This window comes from Vulpes lagopus, chromosome 7 (genome assembly GCF_018345385.1).
Source record: "Vulpes lagopus strain Blue_001 chromosome 7, ASM1834538v1, whole genome shotgun sequence".
Lineage (NCBI taxonomy): Eukaryota > Metazoa > Chordata > Mammalia > Carnivora > Canidae > Vulpes > Vulpes lagopus.
Window position 1 is genome coordinate 82,216,509 of NC_054830.1, and position 20,602 is coordinate 82,237,110.

At 41.7% G+C, this 20,602-nt stretch overlaps 1 protein-coding gene and 1 pseudogene across 1 annotated transcript in view; one reads left to right on the plus strand and one right to left on the minus strand.

Moving 5' to 3' along the window:
- UBE2R2 (ubiquitin conjugating enzyme E2 R2) overlaps positions 1-19,321 on the minus strand; it is a 125,310-nt gene extending 105,989 nt beyond the window's left edge. The window contains exon 1 of the mRNA XM_041760938.1: positions 18,644-19,321. Coding sequence (XP_041616872.1) covers positions 18,644-18,820 — 177 coding nt within the window. The 5' untranslated portion in view covers positions 18,821-19,321. The remainder of the gene's footprint in view (positions 1-18,643) is intronic.
- LOC121494466 lies at positions 7,747-9,417 on the plus strand (annotated as a pseudogene).
- Positions 19,322-20,602: the final 1,281 nt, after the last annotated feature.

The following is a 20,602-nucleotide window of genomic DNA, read 5'->3' on the forward strand; positions in this document are numbered from 1 at the left end:
CCCAAGAGAAATGAAAACATGTGTGCCGTGATACTTGTACACTAATGTGCATATTAGCATTATTTTCAATAGCCAAATAGCAGAAAACAATTAAAATGTTCATACACCGGAACATTAACAATGAAAAAGAATGGGATGCCTGGGTGGCTCAGTGGTTGAGCATCTGCCTTTGGCTCAGGTCGTGATCCCAGGGTCCGGGGATCGAATCTCACACTGAGTTCCCCACAGGGAGCCTGCTTCTCCCTCTGCCTTTATCTCTGCCTCTTTGTGCCTCTCATGAATAAATAAAATCTTAAAAAAAAAAAAAATGAAAAGGAAGTATTGATACATGTTACAACACAGGAACTTTGAAAATATTAGGCTAAGAAGCCCCTCACAGAAGACCATATATTATATTTGATTCCATTTATATGAAATATAAACCTGTACATTTACAGAATAGGCAAATATATAATCATAGAAAGTAGACTGGCTGTCTAGAGCTTGGGGAGAAACAGGGAGTGACTGATAATGGGTATGGGAGTTTTTTAGGTGATAAAAATATTCTAAAATTTATGTTATAATGGTTGTAAAACTGTGAATATACTAAAAAATACTCAATTATATATTTAAATAAGTGAATTGTATGGCATATGAATTATATTTCAATAAAGTTGTTTATTTAAAAAAGAGGGGGCGCTTGGGTGGTTCAGTTAGTTAAGCGTTCAGTTCTTGATTTTAGCTCAAGTCATTATCAGTGTCATGAGACAACTTGCATTAGGCTCTGCACTGAGCATGGAGCCTGCTTAAGATTCTTTTTCTCGGGGCACCTGGGTGGCTCAGCGGTTGAGCGTCTGCCTTCGGCTTAGGGCGTGATCCTGGAGTCCCAGGATCGAGTCCCACATCGGGCTCCCCACATGGAGCCTGCTTCTCCCTCTGTCTGTGTCTCTGCTTCTCTCTGTTTGTCTCTCATGAATAAATAAATAAAATCTTTAAAAAAAAAAAAAAAAGATTCTTTTTCTCTCTGCTCTCTAGCTTTCCCTCCCCCTCTCAAAAAAGAAAAAGAAAAAGAAAAAGAAAAAGAAAAAGAAAAAGAAAAAGAAAAAGAAAAAGAAAAAGAAAAAGAAAAAAGAGAGAGGTAAATCTATCAATTTAAGAAAGTCTTTTTTTTTTTTTTTAATTTTTTTTAAATTTTTATTTATTTATGATAGTCACACACAGAGAGAGAGAGAGGCAGAGACACAGGCAGAGGGAGAAGCAGGCTCCACGCACCGGGAGCCCGACGTGGGATTCGATCCCGGGTCTCCAGGATCGCGCCCTGGGCCAAAGGCAGGCGCCAAACCGCTGCACCACCCAGGGATCCCCAATTTAAGAAAGTCTTAAGAGGAATATCAACCAGATGTAACTGTGGATTTTATTTTGTTTTTTTCAGATTTTACTTATTATTCATGAGAGACACAGACATAGCCAGAGGACTTAATCCCAGGCCTCAGAATCCACACCTGAACCAAAGGGAGACACACTCAACCAATGAGTTGCCCCAGTACCCCCTGTGGATTTTATTTTGGACCCTGACTCAAACTCACTCAGAAGTTTATCCAAGAGGGACACCTGTGGAGCCTACTTTAGAAAATAATAAAACAATAATAATAATAACACAATTACATTTTTAAAAGGAACTTGTATCTTTTTGGGACGCCAATATTTAAGGATGAAAGGACAGGATGTCTGGCTTTCCCTTAAAACAATTTAATTAGGAGTGTAGGTTAGAGGGGGTGAACCCGAGAAGTTTTCAGTTCGTTCAGTGAACTGGATTTTAAAATATAAGTTGGAGTTTCCCCGGACTAAAGACAGTAGGAGAAAAGTTGTGAAGGGCATTCCAGGAAAATAACAACTTAGGCAATAGCACTGTCAAAAATTACGAATGGGGAAAGAACTAGACATACAGTTGGAAAAGCAAGTAAGAACCAGATCATGAAGGGCCCTGTATGCCACACAAAAAAATTTTTACTTAAGTAAGATGAGCTTGTAGTTTCTTTCTTTCCTTTTTTAAAATTATTTATTTATTTATTTGTTTGTTTGTTTATTTATGTTGCAACAAGTCAGATTAGAGCTTTAGAAAGGTTACTCTGGTAGCATCATTGACTGGAAGGACTTAAGACAGTAGAGGCTACTGATGCAGTCCAAGTGAGTGACAAATGAGTATAAACTTACATGGTAGCAGTAAGAATGAAGAGGAGATAAATACCAAAGACATGAGGTACTAAAAATAATTGGATATGTGGAAAAAGGAAGCAGAAATCATCTTCACTGATTTCCAGCTTCTAGGCTTGTGGAGTGGGTAGACACTGTCCAATATCCAGGAGGATAAGCCCAATATAGAAGACACTTACCAAGAAAGGTAGAATCCAGTTAGTGTTTAACTCTTTAGTATAAATAAGACATTTTTTTTTTTTAAAGCCATACTAGTAGAAATGTCTAATAGGCCTAATGAGAGATGTACACTTCAGGACATATTTGGTAGCTCAAACAATAACCCAGGAGGGCTTGTTTATAATAATTCACACATATAGTAATTTAACCTACTTTTAAAAGTCCCCTCCTTACACCACCTTGTTAATAATTAATTCAATCAGGGTATATATGTAAACAGCATATAGAAGATGTAATGAATCTTTTAGACTTTAAAAGAAGACTTTAGTATATATGATGGGGATATATATATATACACACATTTGGCTAAACTTCACCAAAGTTATTCTTTACCCACAATGTATGCACATAGAATATTATCAAAGCACAAATACAGCTTTAAAAATGTGCTTTTGTAATTACTCTGATTTTTAATGTATCAAGAACCAAATATTCATAACAGGGACACCTGGGTGGCTCAACAGTTGAGCATCCACCTTCAACTCAGGGCATGATCCCGGAGTTCCGGGATCGAGTCCCACATCAGGCTCCCTGCATGAAGCCTGATTCTCCCTCTGCCTGTGTCTGAGTCTCTCTCTGTGTCTTCCATGAAAAAATAAGCAAAATCTTTTTAAAAATAAAAAAATAAAATATAAAAAATAAAAAATGAAATAAAATATGTCTTCTGATATTCTAAAAAGCAAGGCTAAAACAGAACCAGGTTATTTTGTTTTATTTCATTATATTTTCCAAGTGAGGTATAGCAATCTTTATCTCCACGGGACCATAGAAATAGAGGTCTAGATTGCTATGGATGGCAGGTTTTGTTAATGCCTCTCACAACACTGCTCTAATATTTTTAACCTCGGGACGCCTGGGTGGCTCAGCGGTTGAGCATCTGCCGTTGGCCCAGGGTGTGGGACTCAATCCTGGATCCCAGGATCACATCGGGCTCCTTGCAGGAAGCCTGCTTCTCCCTCAGCCTGGGTCTCTGCCTCTCTGTCTCTCATGAATAAATAAAATATTTTTAAAAAATAAAAAATAAAATTCTTAACCTCTCCTAAATAAGTTTTACAGTACTTTTTAAAGATTTTATTAAGGGCAGCCCCAGTGGCTCAGCAGTTTAGCGCCGCCTTTCAGCCCAGGGTGTGATCCTGCAGTCCCGGGATCGAGTCCCATGTCGGGCTCCCTGCATGGAGCCTGCTCCTCCCTCTGACTGTGTCTCTGCCTCTCTGTGTGTCTCTCATGAATAAATAAATAAAATCTTTAAAAAAATATGGACTGGGCCACCAAGACACCCCAGTATTATAGTATTTAAATTACAAGAGGAATCCTACACAAGGATCATAATTTGCTATATTACTATATAACCAAGATTTCAATTTTAATTTTTAGCTAAAACTTTAGTTATCAAGAACATGAGTAACTAAGCAGTACAAATATATTTAGCCATTTTAGTCTACCACATGTCCTAGACTAGGGGCTGACCACCTAAGGTCTATGAAGAAAATTTAAGTATCAGTAATTCCTTGAAATTGCATGCAGAATTTGGAGAGAAGGGAGCTGTCATTCTCAAAGAATGTGACTCCCTAAAACATAAGCATTTACTCTTTTAGGTCCTTTGTCAAGTGCTAGGGAATTCAAAGACCCAGTGGCTTTTTTTTTTTTTTTAAGATTTTATTTATTTATTCGTGAGAGACACAGAGAGAGAGAGAGAGAGGCAGAGACACAGGCAGAGGGAGAAGCAGGCTCCATGCAGGGAGCCCAATGTGGGACTCAATTCCAGGACTCCAGGATCATGCACTGGGCAGAAAGTAGGTACTAAACCGCTGAGCCACCCAGGGATCCCCCCAAGTGGCATTTCTTAATGAGTTCATGATCTAAGAGCATTTAGACACACACACTACCAGATTTGGTCACAACAGAAAAAAATTTTAACACTAGAAATAACCGATTTCCTTAATAGTTATATATCCTCAAGTAACTTTTCCAGTTTTGCAACTTCCTAACATTATTTTAATGTAAGGAATCTCTTTGTACATAACTCATTCCATACTTCACCAATAGAAAATCTGCAGAAAAGTTACATAAGGTAGAGATTAATTAAAAGCTCAGGAAGGGCACTCATTCTAAAGCCCACCCCCCTTTTTAAAAAGATTTTGGAGAGGGGATCCCTGGGTGGCTCAGCAGTTTAGCGCCTGCCTTTGGCCCAGGGCATGATCCCAGAGTCCCGGGATCAAGTCCCAAGTCGGGCTCCCTGCATGGAGTCTGCTTCTCCCTGTGCCTGTGTCTCTGCCTCTCTCCGTGTGTGTATCTCTCTCATGAATAAATAAAATCTTAAAAAAAAAAAAAAGATTTGGGGGAGAGAGAGAGAGAGAGAGAACACAAGAAAGACAGGAGAGGGGCAAAGAGAGGAAACAAGTAGACTCCCAGCTGAGTGTGGAGCCTGATGCAGGGGTTGATTCCAGGACAGTGAAATCATGACCCTCTGAGCCAAAACCAAGAGTCAGACATTCAACTGACTGAACCACTTAGGTGCCCCCTACAGTCCTTTTAACACAAGATTCTTTAAATTCTAAATCTGCTTCTCCCTCTCCTCCATGCTCATGTTCTCTCTCGCTCTCTCAAATAAATAAAATCTTTAAAAAAAATCTTAAATCTAGGGATCCCTGGGTGGCGCAGCGGTTTGGCGCCTGCCTTTGGCCCAGGGCGCGATCCTGGAGACCCGGGATCGAATCCCACATCGGGCTCCCGGTGCATGGAGCCTGCTTCTCCCTCTGCCTGTGTCTCTGCCTCTCTCTCTCTCTCTTTGACTATCATAAATAAATAAAAATTTAAAAAAAAAAAAATCTTAAATCTAAATTATACATAATTTCCATATCTTCAATAAGGCATTTCACTCTTTGTCTAGCAAACTTTGTCTTATTCAGAGTAAATGTTGAAATATGATTAACAAATTCCAAAGAACATAGGGTAGGAACCCTGAGAACACAGTTATTATACTTGAAAAAAACAAAAACAAAAGCAAACCTTACCACCAGAGTTTTTCCACAGGGCTTAGTCCTTAACAGCTTGAATACACCATTATCCCTGTTTACCCAATAGGGGAAAAGGCAGTTGATTGATTAAGATCAAGATGGACCTTAAGTAATAAGGGTTTCTTTTTTTTTTTTTTTTTTTTAAGTCCAACTACAAGAATTCAAACGAGTTTTGCTCCCTTCAGAGCAAATACCTCAGAAGACTGGCTATATTCCCCCACTCAAACAGTGCTACACCCACACTGCTCAAAACAATTCAGAATTCCTTTTTTGAGAACTGCCTTCAGAGCCTATTGTACAATTTCTTAATGTTCTTATTAGTGGCATATCCTTATTTCTTTAGGGTGGACTTTGTTTTGTTTAATATCCAAAATTGACTCAGATTCAACCTGGTAAATAATCTGTGTAATCCTATTTTTCAATCAAAAATGACATGTGAAAAAAAAAATGACATGTGAAGGGACGCCAGGGTGGCTCAGTGGTTGACAACAGCCTTCAAATAATTTGAAACTTTTCTTCTGAAATTGTTGGCAGAGACACAGGGAAAATTAGTGTAATACTTTATTTTCACATGTCATTTAATTATTTATTGGGATGCCTGGGTGGCTCAGTGGTTGAGCGTCTGCCTTCAGCTCAGGGTGTGATCCTAGAGTGTCCTGGGATTGAGTCCCACATCGGGCTCCCTGCACAGAGCCTGCTTCTCCCTCTGCCTCTGTCTCTTATGAATAAATAAATTATTTTTAAAAAATTATTTAGTTTTAGGGAAAGGCAGAGGCAGAGGGAGAGAGAGTCTCTTAAGTAGACTGTGCTGAGTGTGGAGCCCAACACAGGGTTCAATTTCACCACCCTGAGAACATGACTTGAGCTGAAATAGCCAGAGACTTTGACTGACTACACCACCCAGGTGCCCCGATATTCACATCATTTTTTTTTTAAAGATTTTATTTTATTCATGAGAGACACAGAAAGGCAAAGAAATAGGCAAAGGGAGGGGGGATCCCTGGGTGGCGCAGCAGTTTGGCGCCTGCCTTTGACCCAGGGCGCGATCCTGGAGACCCGGGATCGAATCCCACATCGGGTTCCCGGTGCATGGAGCCTGCTTCTCCCTCTGCCTGTGCCTCTGTCTGTCTGTCTCTCTCTCTCTATCATAAATAAATAAAAATTTAAAAAAAAAAAAGAAATAGGCAAAGGGAGAAGCAGGTTCCCCAAGGGGAGCCCAATGTGGGACTTGATCCCAGGACCTCCGGATTATGACCTAAGCCAAAGGTAGACTCTCAACCACTGAGCCACACAGGTGCCTCTAAAGATGCTGAGAGGTAAGGAATACCACTTAACAGACTCAGCTGAAAGAACAACAACCAAAAAAGCTTTAACCAGGGACCCCTGGGTGGCGCAACGGTTTGGCACCTGCCTTTGGCCCAGGGCGCAATCCTGGAGACCCGGGATTGAATCCCACGTCGGGCTCCCGGTGCATGGAGCCTGCTTCTCCCTCTGCCTGTGTTTCTGCCTCTCTCTCTCTCTGTGTGACTATCATAAATAAATAAATAAATGTTTAAAAAAAAAAAAAAAAGCTTTAACCTTAAACTGTTCAAGTGTCCTATTCCGATTAAATATACTTCGAAAAGTATTAGGGCATTATTATTTTAAAAGCATAACCCAGGAATCCCTGGGTGGCGCAGCGGTTTAGCGCCTGCCTTTGGCCCAGGGTGCTATCCTGGAGACCCGGGATCCAATCCCACGTCGGGCTCCCGGTGCATGGAGCCTGCTTCTCCCTCTGCCTGTGTCTCTGCCTCTCTCTCTCTCTCTCTCTCTCTCTCTCTCTGTGTGTGACTATCATAAATAAATAAAAAAATTTTAAAAAATAAAATAAAATAATAAAAGCATAACCCAGTATCGCATTAAGAAATTTACTTCCTCGTATCATCCTCCTATTGTCATTTCTGTGAGAAATATAATATCATTTCTATCCCCAGAACTAGTATTCTTAGATGTGTATTTCTCAACACCAGCACCAACCTACTTCCTGCTTAATGAGAAAGTTGCTACTAAACAAATTTGCCAATTGAAAACAAAAATCCTTGGGACACCTGGATGGCTCAGTTGAGTGCCTGCCTTTGGCCCAGGGCGTGGTCCTGGAGTCCTGGGATTGAGTCCGGCATCAGGCTCCCTGCATGGAGCCTGCTTCTCCCTCTGCCTCTCTCTGTGCTGTGCGTCTCTCATGAATAAATAAATATATAAATTGTTTTTAATTAAGTAATTAATTAAAATTTTAAAAACCCTTCTGCAATAGGATTTATCATTCTCTAATTCAAGCAGTCCAAAAACAACAAAAAAATCTGTTTTTCCAGTGAATTTAAGATATAAACTGAAGTCATCATAACAATCTCAACCCATAATTGGAGGGACAGTTAATTGTCCTTGTGACCTTTAAACTTATGTAAAATTCTTTCCTTCCACGTGGCTGTTGAGAACTCTGAAGCAAACAAGTGGTGAATACAATTTGGAGAGGACTTGGGGGAGAATATGTAACGAATTTTCTCAACCTATAATGGCATCTAATGCAGCTGTAGAAATTGACAATGAAAGTGATAATTCTTCTGGTAGCAGCTTATTTAAGACTCAGTGTGTCCCTTGCTCACCAAAACAGGGGCAAAGAAACCCTATTAGAAAGTTTGTTCGTTCATCTGGAGGTGTTGAAGCAAGGGATTCATCTAGTGACTCCTCTTTTGAACCGAGACCACTGACTTTAAAAGCTATTTTTGAAAGATTCAAAAAAAAAAAAAGGAATGTAAAAAGAGGACATATAAGCCAAAAGAAAGACCAAGGGGAAGACCAGAAGGAAGAAAAACCACTAGACGCTCCCAAATAAATAAGAAACAAGTTAAAGACAAAGGATCTGGGTTCCCATTTTTAGAATCTGAGAATGTACAAAAGCCATTACCATGGAGAAAGATTTTAACCTTTGAGCAAGCGGTGGCAAGAGGATTTTTCAACTACCTTGAAAAATTGAAGTATGAATACTATCTCAAGAAATCCTTGAAACAAATGAATGTTGGTGAAGATTTAGAAAGGGAAGATTTTGACAGTCGTAGATACAAATACTTGGATGATGATGGATCTCTCTCTCCTATCGAAGGGTCAGAAATAGTGGAAGAGGCTGCAACAACTCTTGAACATGATGATGGATGTGATATCAAATTGGTGGACAATAATGATTTCATAGTAAGTTCTGAAATACCAAAGAAAATGAATCTGTATTTAGGACAAGAGGAATATACTGAAGAAACTGCTTCGTCTAAAAAGAGAGCATCAAAATCCAAAAACATGGGACAGAGGATAGAATCGTCTGAAAAGGAAGAGATAGGAATATGAATATTAAGGCTTTTCACTTGAAAACAGTGTCTGGACTTAAAGGACAGTGACAGCTGTGGATTGAACAAAAGTTTGTTTTAAAAGTGCTATTTTGAAGATCATCACTCTGGCTTTGGAACTACGGTGATTGCCGGCAGAAGGAATCACATGTCAAATATCTTAAATAAAAACTTATTAACTTTGTCAAATATCTTAAATAAAAATTTATTAATTTTAAATTAAAAAAACTTATGTAAAATTTTAAATAGTTCCTTATAAAAACCTCATAAATTTAATTTCCTTAAAGCTCCACTTTTATACCTTCAAACATATACAAAGTAGTAAGAAGATCTCAGTAAAATAATACTACAGGCTTTAAAGTCAAGCAGTCGGGGATCCCTGGGTGGCTCAGTGGTTTGGCACCTGCCTTTGGCCCAGGGCACGATCCTGGAGTCCCGGGGTAGAGTTCCATGTCGGGCTCCCGCCATGGAGCCTGCCTCTCTCTATGTCTATCATAAATAAATAAATAAATCTTTAAAAATAAAATAAAATAAAGTCAAGCAGTCTAGTACTACAACTTGATACTACAACTTTCTAGCTGAGGACCCCTAGGGAACTTAAATGAGCTCTGTGTGACTCAGTTTCCCTATAAATAAAATGAGAGTAACAGTAACCAAACCTCAAAGGATTATGAAATATTCTATGTAAAGTACGTGCACATTATAAGCACTCAATAAATGCCAAATACTAATATCTACATTACTGTACTAAGGATAGTAGCAGCATGTATCTGCAAATAGATACAGCAAAGATTTTAGTATGTTTTAGGTACTCATTCTACTTACCTTGCCAATAGGTTCAGAACAGCAATTTACTATTTGTGTTATAACAAAAACATGTTTACATTTCTTATTAAAACAAATCAAATGAAAGTGTTTAAAGTGGACTACTTACTGTCGATGTATCTTGAATATTTTTCCAAAATCTGAATTTTTTAAAAGATTTTATTTATTAATGAGAGACATAAGAGAGAGAGAGAGAGAGAGAGAGAGAGAGAGGAGGCAGAGATACAGCCAGAGGGAGAAGCAGGCTCCATGCAGGGAGCCCAACATGGGACTGAATCCCGGATCTCCAGGATCATGCTCTGGGCTGAAGGCAGCACTAAACCACTGAGCCACCCAGACTACCCCAAAATCTGAATTTTCTAATTCTCATATAGAATATTTACATACAGACGTTGGGAATCTGATCTATAATTATCTGTTCAATTTGGTATCTATTTTCCATTCACTTCAGAATCACTTCATTTAAAGGTACGTAAGTATAAACTCTGAAGAACAAATTTCTTACAGAATAAAGTAAAAATAAATTAGTTCTATGTTGACAGAACACATCCAAAGAGGCTCAGTTTTGCTCAGACATCTCTGTAGCTATATGTGAAACAGTATAAAAGAAGTTCAGGAATTTACAAGAATTAGATGACCTCTCAGCAAGGTGGAGTTCTGTAGTCCTAAACCCTGAATTTCTAACTCTTCCTGTTATTTCCCCATAACTAGATTAGCAGAGGTGGAACGATCTGTTAGATGGCCTCCTTTATTTCACTTGCCTCCAACAAGACAGGTTCTTCTGGAACCGCAAACTAGGGTCAGTAATACTAAGTTGCAAAGATGGAACAGAAAGTTTTACCATGACAGGTTGTAGTTATGTTGAAAAATGCTCTAACTGGTCTTAAAACTTTAAAATTTGGGGCACCTGGGTGGCTTAGTGGGTTAAGCATCTGACTTTGGCTCAGGTCATGATCTCTGGGTCCTGGGATGAGCACTGCCTCCAACTTTGCACTCCAGGGGGAATCTGCTTGTCCCTTTCCCTCTCCCTCTGTCCCTTCCTGCCCAGGGGCTCTTGTGTGCACTCTACCTCTGTCTCTCAAAGAGATAGATAAAATCTTAAAAACACACACAACTTTAAAGCTTTGACTTAAATTACCACTTACAATTGCATGCAGAACACAGACACCTCACATTTCTATAAAATCTACACAAAGATTTTTAAGAAGATCATTTATAAAAGCTCTATGAATGGGGCACCTGGGTGGCTCAGTTGGTTAAGCATCTGCCTCCAGCTGGGGTCATGATCCCAGAGTTCTGGGATCAAGCCTCACAATCAGGCTCCCTACTCAGCAGGGAGCCTGCTTCTTCCTCTCCCTCTGCTGTTCCCCTGCTTGCACTCTCTGGCTCTTTCTTTCTCTGTGTTAAATAAATAAATAAAATATTAAAAAAAAAAAAAAAAGCTCTATGATTACCAATGTCCTAACACTGTCCCTTACTATCTGTAAGGTAGCTACTCTTCAAACAGTGCTTTGTCTTTGATAAGTACTCAATAAATATTGTTTACTAACACAAATCTCTGAAAAATAGCAGTCAACATGCTGCAAAGTATTAGTTAGGGCTCAAATTCATCATTCAAAAAGAAACATTTTATCAAATTTAAGACACTGATGTTGGCATTCAAAAAAATTTTATTAGAAAATTTCAATGAAGGGACCTCTGAGTGGCACAGCAGTTGAGCATCTGCATTTGGCTCAGGGCATGATCCCGGGTAAGGGGACTGAGTCCCACATCAGGCTTCCTGCGAGGAGCCTGTTTCTCCTACTGTCTATGTCTCTGCCTTTCTCTATGTCTCTCATGAATAAATAAATAAATAAAATCTTTAAAAAAAAAAAAAAGATTTCAATGGAAGGTACTCCCATAACTAGGTCTCAATTGCCACCTGGCTGATGGGAACTTAATTTAAGATTTCACAGATTTTAATACACATCCCAATTTCCAAAAAATTAAAAACTAAAACACACACACACACACACACAAACATCTTGGAATCAACTTAACAGGGTAAAAGAATATTCTAGGGACGCCTGGGTGGCTCAGCAGTTAAGCGTCTGCCTTTGGCTCAGAGTATGATCCTAGAGTCCCAGGATCGAGTCCCACATCCGGCTCCCTGCATGGAGCCTGCTTCTCCCTCTACTTATGTCTCTGCCTGTGTGTGTGTGTGTGTGTGTGTGTGTGTGTGTGTGTGTGTCATGAATAAATAAATAAAATCTTTAAAAAGAATATTCTATAAAATACTGAGGCACTATACTTTTGCCATGGGGGAGCAGTGGGGGAACACTAAAACTATATTTACGGTAGTACCCCAAACTACTGGATATTAACTATGTTTCCATTTACAGTGTTGCCTTAGTTCACTCAGCACTCAAGACAAGTTTAGCTTCCAGAAAAGGTTACAGCTAAGAGTGCTAGGAGGTATTCTGAAAGTGACTGAGGAAAAATTAAGAAATAAGATAGGTTTGGGGCACCTGGGTGGCTCAGTGGTTGAGTGTCTGCCTTTGGCTCAGGTCATGATCACAGGGTCCCGGGATCCAGTACTGAATCCGGCTCCCCACAGGGAGCTGGCTTCTCCCTCTCCTATGTCTCTGCCTCTCTGTCTCTCATGAATAAATAAATAAAATCTTAAAAAAAAAAAAAAGAAGAAGAAGAAGAAGAAAGAAGATAGGTTTAATCGACAGGCTCATTATACAATTAAAAAATATTTTTTTATCTTTTTTTTAAGATTTTATTTATTCATGAGAGACCGAGATACAGGCAGAGGGAGAAGCATGCAGGGAGCCTGACATGGGACTCGATCCCAGGTCTCCAGGATCAGGCCCTGGGCCAAAGGCAGCACCAAACCGCTGAGCTACCCAGGCTGCCCCTGTTTTTTTGTTTTGTTTTGTTTTGTTTTTTAAAGAAGCACTACTTTATAATTTGCCTGTCCAAATTCTTTAAAACAGGAATTCTTTTTTTTTTCTTCTATACAGGCACAAAATTACGTATTCGGTTTTTGTTTTCTTTTTTTCAAAACTGGGATCATTCATTTGGAACAATTTAGTAACTTGCTTTTTAAAAAGTTGAAAAAAAAATTTAAAAAAATAATAAAAAAATAAAAAGTTAACACTGAAAAAAAAGAAAATAAAAGTATAAATAAATAAATAAAAATAAAATAAAATAAAATAAAATAAAATAAAATAAAATAAAATAAAATAAAATAAAAATAAAAGGTAAAAAGTTAACACTGGGCACGCCTGGGTGGCTCAGTGGTTGAGCATTTGCCTTTGGCTCAGGGTGTGATCCTGGAATCCCGGGATCAAGTCCCGCATCAGGCTCCTTGCATGGAGCCTGCTTCTCCCTCTGCCTATGCCTCTGCCTCTCTCCCTGTATCTCTCATGAATAAACAGTCTTTTAAAAAAATAAATAAAGAAAAATAAAAAGTTAACACTGGGGGGCACCTGGGTAGCTCATTTTAACTTCTGCCTTCAGCTCAAGTCAGGATCCCAAGGTCCTGGGATCAACCCTACATCAGGCTCCCTGCTCCATGCGGAGCCTGCTTCTCCCTGTCCCACTGCCTGCTGCTCCCCCTGCTTGTGTTCTCTATCAAATAAATATTTAAAAAATCATTTTTAGGGACGCCTGGGTGGCTCAGCAGTTGAGCATCTGCCTTTGGCTCAGGATGTGATCCTGGAGTCCCAGGATGGAGTCCCACCACATCAGGCTTCCTGCATGGAGCCTGCTTCTCTCAGCCTGTGTCTCTGTCTCTCTGTGTGTGTCTCTCATGAATAAATAGAATCTTAAAAAAAAAAAAAAAAAATTTAAGATTTTTAAAAGTAACACTGAATCACAAGCATTAATGTTAACATTTTCCATTATATGAAATTACCATAACTTATCTTTTGTTGGATACTTAATGTTGTCCTGAATTTTCAATAATGTTGTTATCAATAATGTACTAAATGTATACTAATATACTTCCCCTAGCAGAGTACACAATCTCTTTGCACAGTCGTTGACCACACTCCTGTTTGCAGGGAGAGAGAAGCACTGGAAAAGTAGACACCATGTAACTCAGGTGTCTTTTATTCTCGTAAAACAGGAATTCTTAACCTGTCAGAGGGTCAGTAAACCCTCTGAAAAGGTATACAAACTAGTTCACATGTACCAATGTTTTCCCAAAGAAAACTGTTTCTCAAAGGGATCCATATAGGGGTGTCTGGTGGTTCAGTCAGTTAAGCATCTGTCTCTTGGTTTTGGCTCAGGTCATGATCCCAGAGTGCTGGGATGGAGCCCAGGCATCAGGCTCCCTAGAGCCGGCTTCTCCCTCTCCCTCTGCTTGCTGCTCTCTCTCAAATAAAATAAAATTAAATTTAAATTTAAAAGATCCACATAATAAAAAGACTAAGAATTACTTTTTTTTAAAGATTTTATTTATTTATTCATGAGAGACACACAGAGAGGCAGAGGGGAGCCTGATGCAGTACTTGATCCCAGGACCCTGGGATCACAATCTGAGCCAAAGGCTCAACCACTGAGCCACTCAGGTGCCTCTAAGAATTACTTTCTTTTCTTTTCTTTTCTTTTTTTTTAAAAAGATTTTATTTATTTATTCATGACAGACACAGAGAGGCAGAGACACAGGCAGAGGGAGAAGCAGGCTCCACGCAGAGAGCCCGAGGCAGGACTCATCCAGGGTCTCCAGGATCACACCCTGTGCCGCCGAAGGCGGGGCCAAACCGCTGGGCCACCGGGGCTTCCCTAAGAATCACTTTCTTAAAATAATTGTTTCAACTACATATTAGGAATTAGAGTCACAAAACAGAGTATGTCATAATATTAAGGACATTGCCAGGCCCAAATGTTAAATTTCGCAGGGTTTTGTTTCTGTTTTTTTGAGAGGGGGCAAGAAATAGATTTATTTATTCCAGAATAAATGGAAATAATATGTATCTGTTATTTTTACAAATTATTAAATGGTTTTTTTTTTTAAAGATTTTATTTATCTGAGTGAGCAAGAGAAAGAGCTCAAGCAGCGGGGAGGGAAGAGGGAGAAACAGACTCCCCACTGAGCAGAAGATTTGATCCCAGGACCCTGGGATTATGACCTGAGCTGAAGGCACTTAACCGACCGAGCCACCCAGGCACCCCTGAAAAGTTTCTTTATCAGACTTACACTTTGATTTCTATTAAAGAAGCTCTGATTAAGGAAAACTTTTAGTATATGACAAATACTTTTCTAAATTATCAGTCTGAAGTTTTCAAAAAATGGAAGAACCTATATTTATTTCACTTTCTCAATACAATTATTGAATAAAGGGACAGCTGGGTGGCTCAGAGGTTAGTGCCTGCCTTCCGCCCAGGGCGTGATTCCGCGGTTCTGGGATGGAGTCCCACATCAGGCTCCCTGCATGGAGTCTGCTTCTCTCTCTGCTTGTGTCTCCGCCTATCTTTCATGAATACAAAAATAAAATCTTAAAAATATATATATATTGAATAAAAACAAAAACTACAAAATGTTAACTGCAATATTTTAAGTTTTCTGTATCATTTAAATTTTTATACTATGAACATTATGAAAAAGACGCTTTTTTCTTTCAAAGTAATCTCTCCACCCAACATGGGCCTCGAACTCACCACTCTGAGATCAAGAGTCACATGTTCTACGACTGTGCCAGCCAAGGAACCCCTAAGCACTCTCTTTTTTCTGATCTCTAGACTCCACCCTACCACGCTTTCAGATAAATAATGCAGGAGGAGTTCCAAAGAACCTCCCAAAGAGATTCTCTTCTATACCTAAGCAGCCATACTGTTATAATCATTAGCAGGAGTTATTTGAAAAGATAGTGCTAAAAAAAAAAAAAAAGAAAAAAGAAAAGATAGTGCTTTTTATTTTTTTTTATATTTTATTTATTTATTCATGATAGACACAGAGAAAGGCAGAGAAGCAGGCAGAGGGAGAAACAGGCTCGCTAAACCGCTGAGCCACCCAGGGATCCCCAAGATAGTGCTTTAAAAAAAAAAAAAGATTTTATTTATGTATTCATGAGAGACACAGAGAGAGAGGTAGAGAGACAGAAAAAGAGAGAAGCAGGCTCCATGCAGGGAGCCCTACGTGGGACTAGATCTCCAGGATCACACCCTGGGCTGAAGGCGGCGCTAAACCGCTAAGGCACCTGGGCTGCCCAAGATAGTGCTTTTTAAATTAATGGAGTGAATTTGTTAAAAGTTATCATTAACTGCTCACTTGACCAACAATTCATTCGTCCAATAACATAATAAAATTCCAACTTGCTCCACAGTAGCAAAATTAAATTCAGAGGTGTTCTCTATTCCAAGTCATCTCCTACTTTGCGTTTTGTAACGATTGACCCCTAGAGGAAAAGTAGAAGCAACAAAGATGTTTCACTCAGCAAGTCTAAAAGATCAAGAAACTGGACAAAAACCAAAGCCAAAAAAAGATTTTATGATATCCAGAAAAACAGGCACAAGAAACTACCTTTACCCATCATACATGCTACCCATCTTAGCCCCATAGCTAAGAAACACAGACTTGAAATACTTAAAAAACAAAGGTTATGATGAACTGAAAAAAATTTGTGAAATACAGGTCTCACCAATCTCTACCACAACAGATGCCATAGTTAAAACAGACTGGAGCCAAGGGTTTCATGTGAAGAAAGATCAGTAAGAAACCTATTAATATGTGAAAGTTAAAGGAGTAACATGAAAAATCTAAAGAATGACTGGCAGTCCCACTGCCTTCAGTAACTATTACGCAAAACAGAGGAAACAATTTAACTTGAAAATAAATTATACTAAATATTCAAAAACTATCATTTGATATGGTAGAACAGTGGTGGAAAAAGGTCTGTGCCAACTTTTAACTGCAGCTGTAGTGGAACACACTAAAAGCTTTGTTTTATGACAAAAGCAGTGAAATAAAAAAAAACAATGGTTTTAGACCTACCACCAGTGTTAACTACTCATGACCATAAATTTGCCTTTTTCTAACACAAGACTTTTGGGATAAAAAGCCATACAACAAGGAATAAAACAAAATGACAGAATTTTCATACAACACTAAATCCTAAGAATTTTCATACGTTTTTAAATGTCACAATTAAAGGTAAAAAGATTAAGAAATCTAAAATATACATTGAAATTCAACCATTTTTTTCTTAATACGACAGAAATTACAAAACATTTAACTGAAATCAATGTTTGCCATAGTAGGGAATCCTCTTCCCATAGTACTTATTTCAAACACAGAGGATTCTCCACAATCCTTTTCCTGCTACTGAAGCAAAAATATTGCAATTTGCAACTATTAATTCCTTTGACACTGCTTTTTTTTTAAAAAAAACACTGAGGTGGAAGTATTCTAATTAGTACCCATTCACCTTGACTATTAACTGTCCCAACTAATACTTTACAGGAATTAAACTTTGTCACTAAAGTTAGCCAGTAGACACATTAATATCTTCTTCACTTTGTCACTAATAACTTTGCCTTAGTAGCTGCATCTAAAAGGTATAGTGTATGGTGACCACAAGAGATTAAGCACATAGTTAGTAAAAGTACTGCTCTTACACAATATTCTAAAAATGTGCTTTTACTAGGTATTCACAGACTATCACAAGCGTGACTATTAAACATCACCCCCCCACCGTCAATTCTTCACATTTTTAAAGTTGACCCAATTTCAAAGCTGACACTGTAGGTTCTCTACCTTTAGAAGGATAGAAAAAAAGTAATTGGGTAGTTCCTAAAAATGTACATCATGACTACGTGACTAAGACATTCATTTAAAACTTATGCCAAGATAGCCCCTCCCTTCAAAACAAAGATTGACTCACTGCTCTATTTTACTTAATTTTGGAAATAAAATTAAATGGATTCCCTAGCACTTATTTCCTGTCTCTGCCTCCACCACTTAAAGCATTCTACCTTCAATCTATGACTTGTCCCTACAAAATTGGTAAAGTGAAAACAAAAACAAACTCAATATTGCCAAGTTATCTTAGAATTAAAAAGGGGGGGGGGGGGTTAAAAAAAAAAAAAAAAACAACTGGATTCAGGAACAACAATCACTGTTCCAAAATCAGGAGGGGGACTAAGGATCAGTCCTTCTCAGTGAAACCAACTCACCTCAGATGATACTTTTCATCTGTGAGACCACCCCATTTGCTAGAGCTAACCACCTGAATAAAACGTTTCAATTCTGTCTCCCTGAGGTGGGAAACTCGCAACCTCCCTACAGAGCACGTTCCACGGTCTGCAGATATTTCTACATTGGGGGGGGGGGGGGGGAAGCCAGTAAAGTTGGTGGCAGGGTGAGGACAAAGGGCATTTTGAAATACCACTGAAGTAAACAGAAAGGAGGCTAAATTAGCGTTCCCTCAAGTAGATAATGGGATGAAAACGCAGGCATCCTTGTTTACCACCCCTAGGGTCCTATTCATTACCGCCCACTGGAATGCGAAGTTGGAACTACCACCACGCAAGAAGCCCATCACATCCTCAAAGTGTCAGGTCACTAGATAGCCTTTGGAATGACAGGTTAATACCCTTCCCCCACCCTCACCCCCCCCAAAAAAGAAAGGTTCAATCCAATAAGTGCAGGTCACTCTGCCCTCTGGGGCAGTTCCAGCCGGCGCGGTGACGGTTCTGATGGGCATACGAGAGGGGAAAGACCACCTTTCTTTCCCACACACCCTCAGCTGGGGAAACAAAACAAAGACAGCCCTCCTCCTCCGGTAGCCACTACCCTAGCCAGAGAGGCTTTCCTATTTCTCGGTGCAGTCTGGCCTCCAGCCCCCGCCCCCATGACAAAGAAAAGGCACTTGGTGAGCAAGGCCTTCCTGCTTCCACGGATGGGGGGAGGGGGCTGCCGAGGTGAGGAGCCCCCTATACACACGCGCGCTCACTCCTGGCCCAGGAAGCGGCGGGGAGCGGAGGCCTCCGCCTGGGGAAGCATGGTCTGGGAGGGGGCAGGGGTACCTTGAAGTAGCCGCCTTCGTAGAGGGTGTTGGGGGGTCCGAAGATGGCAACCTCCCAGTTGTAGAGGTCGGACTCATCCACCAGGGTGATCCGGAAGCCCTCCACCGGCTCCTCCTGCAGGGATTTCAGCTCGAGCATCAGGGCCTTCTGCGAGCTGGTCATCTGCTGCTGGGCCATCGCGGCGGCGCCGGGCCGGAGCCCCAGTCCTCTCGCACCGGCCGGGCCGGACGAGGCCCCTCCCCTGCGCTCGCCCTCCGCCGGGCCGCACCGGGCCCCTGTCTTCACACACCCCGCGGGCCGGACCAGGCCCCAGACGGCCCGTGGGCCGGCCCGGGTCCTCCTCACACACGACGCGGGCCGGGCCTTTTTCCTCACACTCGGGCCAGGTGGGGGGAGGGGCTGAGGGAGTTAGGGGAATTCGCTCCCGGTCCCGGGCCTCCCCCCCCCGGAGGGGGCCTCAACTTGGCTGGGGGGGGGGAGAGGGGGTGGAAGCGGAGGAGAGCGGCGAAGGGCCGGCGATGGTGAGGGGAGGGGGCCGAGCCGGCCCGGGAGCGCCGCGCTCGCTCGCCCTCTCGTTCTCCTCAGGGGCTGCCGGGGCCGAAGGGCGCGCGGGGCCGGAGGGCGGGGGGAGCGCGGCGCGCTGGGGTCTCGCAGCGGCGACGGCGACGGCGGCGGCGGCGGCGGCGACGGCTGCGCGGGGGGAGGGGCGACGACGGAGGAGGAGGAGAAGAGCGAGAGCGCCTCGCGCCGCGGGAGCGACGGAGCCAAGAAGAAGGAGGGAGGGAGAGCGGGAGGAGGGGCGCGCGCCGGGAGGGAGGGCGGCTCTCGGAGGCGGGCGGCCAGGCGCGCGTGCGCACGCCCCTCCCACCGCCGCCCTCCGCTCCCTCCGCTCCCTCCTCCGCCCTCCTTCTCTCACTTCCCCGCCTCCTCCCCGCCGCCCGGCGCGGTGGCGGCGCTTTGTGACGCCGACGCGTGTCCCCCGCCCTTAAAGGGCCAAGCTGCTGTGAGGGCCGAGGGTAGTCGCGGGGGATGCCCTTGGCCCAAAAATGACAGTTGTGCCGCTGGGTGCCGCGGTTCCTAGGGAGCTCCGGGGAAAGGGACCACTGGCCCTAGAGCTGTCCGCGCCTTCCCTTTTCCTCTCCCAGTGTGTAGGTAGCCACAGGCTTCCGCAGCCATCCTCCGTCGAACCCTGGTCCTCTGCAGGCCTCTCCCCGTGACACAAAGTCCTTGCCCCGTCCCCGCACTTAATAGGTCCTTGACAAGAATACGCTGAGCTTGTAAGTCTTATCGGTGGGGACAAGTGTCCCGACATATCTTGTTTACAAATCAAGCCCATGTGTCCTTGGAGGGCAGTGTGTCACCCAGGGGGGTGGGGGATGGGGGGTGGGGGAGCCGATTCCCATCCGAGAAATGGGGAAGGCAGATAGGCCGCTGCTACTTCTCTTCATGACTACGGAAAGGAAGTTGCGGGAAATAGAGAAGTAATAATGCAGACTAAACCTGGGTTTCTGACGCTTCTCTGTGATTTGGGGCCAGTGCTCTAGCTATCCCTCAGTTATTTGTAAAATGAAGTACTATGGGGGGGGGGGGTAGTTAGGTACCTGGCTGGCTCATTTGGTGGAGCATGTGACCCTCGATCTCGGAATTGTGAGTTCAAGACCCGCCTTGTTGTAGCGATTACTTAAAAATAAAATCTTAAAAGGAAAATATTGTGATTGAACTTTGACCCCCTATAGATCCTTTCAGCTAGACGGTCCAACTAGGAACTGAGGGACTTTTAAGATAATCATAACTTAAGTGAGATACGGAGACAGTCTTAAATCCTCATGATTTTAGGGTAGCCCGTTCGTTCTCTTGGGAAGGCATGTCCTATGATAACTGCTGAAACAATTCCTAGTAAAGTCAGGATACTATGAGAGTTCCACACATTTAGAATTTTGAGATCAAAAAGACTCTAAG